Genomic DNA, 9,052 nt, shown 5'->3' on the forward strand with positions numbered 1-9,052 from the left:
CTCATGCTTGAGTAAGTCTATGGCGCAATAGACCAGCCTTTTCCCTATATCTCTTTTAAGTAAACCAGGGAATTCAGATCAATCACGAATCAATGAGACATTCAGCCATAATGAATCACAACATTCCATAAACCTTAGTAGATATAGCCCTCGGTAAAACCTGGGTGCTGTAATGCAACCACATCTGAAAGGCAGCAGCATGCCAGTTTCTCTATTACATACCAATTACTTATTGTAGAAAAACAACAGTCTTTTCTGGAGAATGAAACATGGACAATGCCATGTCTGAGAGCTGGCCATACACATGCTTCCTAGTCCCCATGCAGATCGTGTCAACACCTTTAAAACCATGTATGAGAACTTCCTATCGGCTTGTCCAAACGATATCTGGTCAAAAATCAGGTTAGAAAATGGCACTAAGCAAGAGCTGCATTGGCACCTTGATACAGCCCTCTCCTGATATAGGCCTCCATTATCATCCAAACATTCATCTGGGGGCTGAACAATGAGATTAGCCTTCTTCGGCACCATGCATGGCTGACCAAATCAGGCAAAGAGAGGATCTTGCCAGCTCAGTAGTTATTGTTTGGTAAAACCATGGATGCTTTTGACTATTTTTGAATTCATAGTCTGGCCACAAGGGGTGCTGTTCCATTGAAGCCTGGGGAATATATACATTTTGCATTAGTAGATAAAGCAGTATTGCAGCTCCCACTGCCAATAGCTTCACTTGTACGGTGCCAGGGTTGTAGAGTTCTTTCCCTGAACTCAGTGTGTGTGAGGCATTTGTGTCATTTTGAATTGTCCCCTATGTACATGTTCTGGTGTAGGGTAACAGTGAAAGCAAAACCCCTATCATTTATTTCCAACACACGCTCCGTGCAGACTGGCAGGTATGGAGCACGTGCAGAAGGCACCCAGACGTTAGCCAGCTAATTAACTTGTATTGCAGAAAAGGAAGGAACTTATTTGCCTTGAACAAATATCCCTTCAGGTGAAGTCTACTTTAAGCCTGGATTTCACTCAAGCTTTCCATTCCCTGCACTATGGCCCTGGAGAGGGGGTGGCTGGGAGTTATAGCCATGCAGCAGCCGGTAGCTCCTTTGCTTGCCCCGGCCTGTTTGCAAAGTTAACAGTGCACTCATTATTTTCTGAATTTGCAGGGAATTTTTTTTGTATACATTTCCCTGTAACAATAATTTGAGGAAGAATTGTGGTACAAGATCAGTCACACAAACCGCATCACTGGGTTTCAACATACAACATGATCACAGTTACGGTTTTTGGTTCCCATTTTTATCCCGTCCCATCATTAATGGGCAGGCCACCCCTTTTTATTTTGGAGAATCTATTTTCTTGTCACTAAGGTGCAATGTGCTGGACCTCTGTTGTATAGATGCCATTGACTGAATGCTACAAAATTACATGCAATCGGAAGAAAAGTATTTTCCCCAGGATAAAATCTAGCTCCACACCACCATCTTACTAAACTTTCCCTGTATCCCCTCTTCAGTCTTAGGGGGCCGATTCACTAACTTCGAGTGGGCTACTTCGACCATCGAATGGGCTACTTCGACCTTCGACTACGACTTTGAATCGAAGGATTCAAACTAAAAATCGTTCGACTATTCGACCATTTGATATTCGAAGTACTGTCTCTTTAAGAAAAAACTTCGACCCCCTAGTTCGCCATCTAAAAGCTACCGAAGTCAATATTAGCCTATGAGGAAGGTCCCCATAGGCTTTCCTAAGTTTTTTTGATCGAAGGATATTCCTTCGATCGTTGGATTTAAATCCTTCGAATCATTCGATTCGAAGGATTTAATCAAACTATTTGCGATAAAATCCTTCGACTTCGATATTCAAAGTCAAAGGATTTTAATTCCCAGTCGAATATCGAGGGTTAATTAACCCTCGATATTCGACCCTTGGTGAATCGGCCCCTAAGACTCACATAGACTAAAGCATAAAAAAGCTGAAATTTTGGAAGAATAAGCTGCATTATGGAAAAAAAACATGGCAGATTGTGCTTTTGTTTTTTTGCTCAAAGGTTTAATATATTTATGATGCTCACAGCTGACTTGTTCCTCTACAAATATGTTCAAAGTTACCGCAGCCAAATATTGGGGGACTTTTCTTACAGAGATGTACACAGGACAACACTAAAGGAAAGGTTATTTCTGGGTAGGTAGGGCGCTGTACAGTTAGGGCGAACGCAAAATATTTTTCTATTATATTTTTATTGTTTTTAAGGAGTGACAAGTAAATGGGGGTTCTGCAGTATAGTGTGGCAAGGAGATCTCCGAACAATAAGGGTCCATTTATCGTAAAATGAAGCATTACCGGTGATGTTACCCAGAGCAACCAATCAGCAATTCGATTCGAAAAGAAAAGATTTGATTGGTTTACCCCTAAATGTAGTTACTAGTGATGGGCAAATAAATTCGCCAGGCACGAATTCGTAGGGAATTCCCGCGTTTCGTTGAAAATTCGCCAGTGAAATTTTTTCGTTAAAATGTTCGAAATGCCCTATTTTTCCTGAAAAGGTTCGAATTTCTTGATTTTGCATGAAAACATCCAAATTTCACGAATTTTTCATGAAAACGGCCGAATTTCCCAAATTTTTAGTGAACTTTCCGTTTCCACGATTTTCCGCAAATTTTTCGCCGTTTCCCGAATTTTGTGGGAAATTCACAAATTTTTCGGGCAAAGCGAAATGGGAGAGATTCGCCCATCACTAGTAGTTACATGATTTTATGATTGGAAAATTTTTTAATAAAAAGAAATCAGTATCTTACACAATACATTTACAATAAGCACACATAATCATATAGCTCAACCACTTAAATATTACCCCACACTACATCTTATGAACACTATTACATTTTGAGGATTACACAACCTAAATATATTTCTCCTTTAGATTCGGTGCCTGGTCCTTGATATCAGGGATCCTTCCAGTGTCAGACTGAGTGTCCGGGGCTTACCCTGGGCTGTGACTATTTTGTCCCACTGTAGTCACACTTATATACAAGACAGATGGGCTTCTAGAAATCACATAGCCATCCGCCATTAAGGGTATAAATATTTCGGTGTCTTCTTCCAGAAACTTTCTTATAATTCCTGGCGGATTATGCGTATTAACAGGGACCTAATCAATGGTTTCAGTGAACCAGACCCTTTATCTTCTAAATCAGGGAGGACTCCTATTGTTTGGAGCAGACAAACAGGTGACATACTAATAAGCCTGTATAACCTTTCCGGAGCCAAATGTTTCAGTGTTACTTAAAGGAACTATTGTGAAATTTTAATATAAGCTTCGTCATACTGAAATAAGAAACTTTCTAAATATAATCAATTAAAAATTCTGCATTGTTTCTGAAATAATCAAGTTTATCTTCACTCTCCCTCTCTCAGCATATGTTTCTCCTCATTCTGTCTTCATTCCGGAGTTGGGTGTCAGATGAATGATCCAATATATCTTATAGGGGGGCTCCTTTCCTAGCAGATGAATTAGAGCTCACTCAAATAACTGATTCCAGTACAAACAAAATCTAACAAAATAACTGCCTTTTGCACAAATCCTGCATGTAGAGAGACATGATGTCTGGTGAGTTTAATAGAGTGAGCTCTAATACATCTTCTAGGCAAAAGGAGACCCCCTATAAGATATATTGGATCGAACTGTCAATGAATATCTGACACCCAACTGCTGCATGAAGACAGAATGAAGAGATACAGATGCTGAGAGAGGAATAGTGAAGATAAACTTGATTATTTCAGAAACCATACAGAATTTTTAATTGATTGCATTTAGAAACTTTCAGTATGATGAAGCTTATATTAAATTGTAATTTTCGTGATAGTTCCCCTTTGATAAAACCTTAAAAACAAATAAAACTATTACACTTTATTTACATTTGATAATAATCTTATTGAGGATGTTGGCCCTTCTCTAGTCAGGATCATTGAGGGTTGAACTTGAAGGTCAATTCTCCATTTTTTGTATTTGGTTTGGACAAATCCATAACGGTGATTCTTTGGAGCATGCAATTAATGCCAAATGATTTCATCTAACGGGACAGCCGTCTGACCTCTCCTGTAAGCCTCCATTTTCATTTGATTTGGGTACTTTGTATCCCTCACAATTGTAACATTTATTAAATGAGAAAAACCATGAAAGGCAACAGGTAGTCCTAAGTAATGGGCTAACATTTGAGAGCAGGTGTTCTAGGTTTAATCTATAGCTTGCAGGTTCAGTCTGGCATAATACAACATTGGTCTTTAATCTGCTGGACTCCACCTTTCTAATAACCTCTCATGGCTCTTGTGGGGTGTCATACGTTAGGATAATGGCACATGGGTGCTGGGGTCCTCTTAGTGCAGGCTGCTGTTTTTTGGGGACTCCTCCTCTGAGGCCTCGAGAACCTCCAGTTAAAGCTGGCCATAGACGCATAGATCTGATCGCACGAATCCTCGATTGTGGAGAGTCCCGACATCTTTAAGGTTAAAAGATTTCTGACGGCTGCCGATATATCTCTGCGTGTATTGCCGATATGACGATTTTCAGTGGGAGACTGTCACCAGCTTTGTCGGACATAAACTTTCGTACGATTGCTGTCAGGGACAGAACATCGGCTGATCTGTTCTTTTACTACTTTATTTAAACTGAAGGTTAGTGGCAGGTCGGGAGATGGGGGAAGTCCGTTCGTTTGAGGATTCGAACGATTGGATCTTTGCGTTTATGGGCAGCTTTAGCATGGCCCACCTTACAATGTAAGGTCAAATATTATGTGCGATGTTCTGTAGCAATGAAGTTATCGGGTCTGACAACGATTTTTCTTTCCCCTTATATATCAGAGTTTTTGTTATCTACATGGACCCTCTTTGGATTACTCACTAGAGTTTGAAATGCCTCAGCAATCAGTGATCTTGTGAATGAAAAGATGTGAATTTGTAGGGATTGTTAAGAATTGTATAAAGCTGGCCATAGATGTAAAGATTTTTAAAAGATCCGATCGTCATCGTGAGACCACGATTATCTTCGAAACGATCGTAGGAATTGTCCATCAACTAAAAAGACCATTTGCCAGGAAAACAAAGGGGAGCTGCCTGCTTGTCCCTGTAAACATAGATAGATTGCCAGATGTCGGCCGAAAAATCGTAAGATGTACGATCGTTTGAATCCCACTAACCGCACGATAATTTCGAAGGATTGGTCGGACCTCGCTAAAATCGGTCGTTCGGCAAGAAAGATCTTTGGGTCTATGGGGACCTTAAGTCATCTTGAAATGTACGTGCACCAGATGTTCACGTAAAGCTATACTACCGCTTTGGTTCTCTTCGGATGTAGTTATTCAGAGTTAGAACATGGATAAACCCTGCTTTTCATTCAAGAAATCTGAAACACTGGCGTTAGTTATTTTAGAGTTTTTATTACAAAAATAAGATTTCGGGTTGAATCAAATAGGATACCATTAAATAAATAAAGAAAAATAGACAATTTATACATATTATAACTTAAATATGAACAGTACATAACAATTCAGTGCAAAAGTCATCTGTATGAAAAAAATTAGATCGATTTCAGACTATGTAAAACAAAAAAGAAATGTTTCCCTGATGGCATGGACAGATTTGTCAGCGTTATAAAGAGATGTTATCAGTTACAAAAGCACGAGATAAAGGCCCAAATTTCCGGTTGGACGGGCTACATTTCCCTACACAAGCGAGTGCCACGTGTCATTTGCCATCACACAACATCCTGAACAACATTTCAAAATAAACAATGGAAACCCCAAAATGCCAGAGCCCTTGAAATCCTTTAAACAAAAATGGGATTTTCCTCCAACTGACATTCTGTGTAAATATTTCAATGTAAACGTTGCACATTATAGCACCAGGGCGGCACTTTGTAAGAATATGCATTGGATACTGAGGTATATCAAACGGTCTGAATATTTTTGGTGCAATTAAATACACAAATACATTGAATTTGCCAATAAAATGTAAATGAAATGGATTGTTTAAACGACTTATATGTTTTTCATATGAGATATTCCTATGTCTGTGAGGTTATGCAAAAACGAGGTGTCTGTATAAACTTTGTATAGTTTTAATGTAAACTCCAATAAAAGATTTTCTAGATTTGACTTGAAAATTTGAAAATAAAATTCTTTTCAAAATGAAAATCTTCCAAAAACATACATAAATAAAATATTCAGAATGATGGCTTTCTCATCCACAGAGCAACCCCTCTCTCTACTCTAGGGATGCACCCAGGCAGACTCCCAGCACTTTTTGCAAGACTGGAATCCTAGGTATTCAATCGAATAGAAGCTGGATCCTGCAACAATTTTTACTGCCATTTTTTTGGTTTGTCTCCAGTCCACGTATGCAAATTAAGATTTAGTTTGGTACCTGACCAAAGCAAAGGTTTAGCTGTTTGGCTGAATTAAAAAATGACGTATGTGATGCATCCCGGATTCTAAAAGAAATCTAGTTCTGATCTATGAAATTTGCTTATGGTTTTTATTTTGACATGATGCAGGTTTCATGGATAATTGTGCGGCAAGAAATCTGTTTTGTGTCCATTCGGAAATGGAAAATGTATTCCAGGCTTTCCGTGCTTTATCCTGAAATATTGTTTTCCGACATTTGCCTAATTCCTTTAGATCTCTTCATAGAGTTCATCGAGGCTCTATCCACCCATTCCTGCACTATGTGCCTTTGTACTCTTGCAGGTTTAGAACCTTTCTTCAAGTATTGAAAAGACTTCTTCTTCTAATGTAGTTATTTGTTCCTTTGTTACAGTACTTCAGCAAACCCCAAACAAGGATGTAGCAGCATTTTGGAATAGATTTAACGAAGTTCACACAGGACCATCAAAGCCCATGCCACGTAGTGGTTAAGTAAACAGTGGCCAACAGAAAAGCTGCGTTCACTGGCAGCACTCGGAGATGTGCTCAAGTAAATTGTCACCAAGTCTGTCCTTGAAAATCCTGAAGCAGCGAGGACACTGGAGCTCATCCTGACCTCGTCTCTCAGAGGTAGAGTTCCTATGTGCTTCTGCCGCTTCAGCTGGTGCTACTTGTCTCCTGCCTTCTGTGTGCTCAGGGCTGCTGCCCCTCAGGGCTTCTGTCGTGTTCTTCTTCACAAAGGTTTTGTTTTTGTTGGAGATAAAAATGTGGAAATTCCCAGCTGTCTCTCGATCCTCCTAACAGAGAAAAGAATGCAAGTTATTCACAGTGTCTTCCAGCTTTGCACTTCAGCAAATGCATCTCTGTCTCAGAGTGAGCGTGTATAAGCAAAGCCCCTGCCAGATGACTTACACTGCATCGCTACAGTGCAGCCAATACATAATTTCACCTTCATATATTCAGCTTGCAATTAGGCAGGTTATATACAGACATAAAAGGTTGAACTGGATGTGACTTTTTCAACCTAACTTACTATGTTATCCTAAATAATAAGAATATTCTTACCATCCTTCGTGTTTGGCGTTGCAGGGTAGAAAGTTGTTCCAGGAGCTCTTGTATCCTACTCTGCGCTCTCTCTCGGTCTGACCTCTCGGATATGAAGTCGTCTTTGTAAACTAGCAGCTGCAAAATAGAAAGCACACACACTTAATATAAGCATGGACATACCCATAAAGTGACGGAACATGCAATATTCACACCTACGTGTTGAAACTCTATATTAAAATACTTAAATTGTTCCTTTACATCTGCCACAGTGCTAGGATGAATTTATATGGCAATATATTAGCAACCCAAAGAAGAAAATTAATTTGGAACCCACATACCTGCTGCTCAAGCACCTGTATACGCTCTGAATCTGCAATTCTAGCACCGGCCATTTCTTCCTTCTCTTGTTTAAGTTTGGTGCACTCGTTCATCCTCTCCTCCAACAGTTTGTTCAGCCGGATGATCTCTTTTTGCAGGAGCTCCTTGTGGGTGTGGGCACTATGGGATGACTTGAGGTCGCTACGAGCCTTTAGCTCCTTCAGCTGAAGGTGTAGCCCCTTAACATACTCCTCTCTGCTGGCGTCATACTTCTGCCACTTTGCATTTAAATCTTCCACCTGGATGGGGCAAATGAAAACATTCCCGCCGTTAGCATTTCTAGATATTTCTAATTCTATATTTCAAAGACTTATGGGAAACAGGAATCAGGTCTTTATCCCTTTAAGTTCTCTTTGCAATTCTGGGGAAAATACAGAGATCTGTGTCGAAAGATCCCAGAGCGATGCCCAAGAGGATATTACAGTAAAGATAAAAGAGGAACCTTATGACTGAAATACATTTGCATTGACTTACATGAACAACTTTCTGTTTTAATAAACGGTTCTCTTCCTGAAGTTTGCTGAGAGATGACTCATTGCTGCCGTCTAGATTCAGGATCTGCAAATGAAAAAGAAATAAGAACTCGTTAGATTAATTAAAGACAAACGAATGACAAAACGAATTCAATCAATACAGGGTCCGCATAACCATTATGACCAAATACAAATTATATAGACTATAGATATCCTGCACTTTATGTAACACAATATCTTTTCTGATCCAACCTTCTGTGGTTTGGTTCATTACTGTGGTTCCTGCACAAGGTGCCAAGCCACCAATGTGAGGTTCAATCAGAGACCACAGGCTTAAAGGAATTTTTTTAAATTTACGAGAACTTGTGACCCAAACCAGGCTTAATATCACATTTTGGTCAGGTTATAATCAATGAGAATACATTATTATGGTTTATTACATAAAAACTTATGGGCGAGATTCAATTTAAGGAAATAAATGAAAGATTAAAAGTGAATTTTTTTCTCTATAAATATTTTCCCTGCTGAAAAAGGCCGAATCCTGGCTGAATCCCGAACCGAATCCTGGATTCGGTGCATCCCGACCGAAATGTAGACCGATGTGTTAACATTGAACATTAAAATCAAGGAAGGGCAGACCAAATCCATCATTTTTGGATTCAGACAAATCCTCCACAAAAGAATTGGTGAAATAATGAACCAAATCCAAATGTAAAGTTGAGAAAAAAACACATC

At 39.4% G+C, this 9,052-nt stretch overlaps 1 protein-coding gene across 1 annotated transcript in view; it reads right to left on the bottom strand.

The window, feature by feature from the left end:
• Positions 1-5,422: 5,422 nt before the first annotated feature.
• Positions 5,423-9,052, bottom strand: part of tnip2.L (TNFAIP3 interacting protein 2 L homeolog) — a 7,394-nt gene continuing 3,764 nt past the window's right edge. Inside the window, exons 3-6 of the mRNA NM_001091609.1 lie at positions 8,319-8,402; positions 7,805-8,083; positions 7,485-7,601; positions 5,423-7,216 (exon numbers count right to left, since the gene is read on the bottom strand). Of these exons, the coding sequence (NP_001085078.1) occupies positions 6,941-7,216; positions 7,485-7,601; positions 7,805-8,083; positions 8,319-8,402 (756 nt within the window). The 3' untranslated portion in view covers positions 5,423-6,940. The remainder of the gene's footprint in view (positions 7,217-7,484; positions 7,602-7,804; positions 8,084-8,318; positions 8,403-9,052) is intronic.

Source organism: Xenopus laevis, chromosome 1L (genome assembly GCF_017654675.1).
Source record: "Xenopus laevis strain J_2021 chromosome 1L, Xenopus_laevis_v10.1, whole genome shotgun sequence".
NCBI lineage: Eukaryota > Metazoa > Chordata > Amphibia > Anura > Pipidae > Xenopus > Xenopus laevis.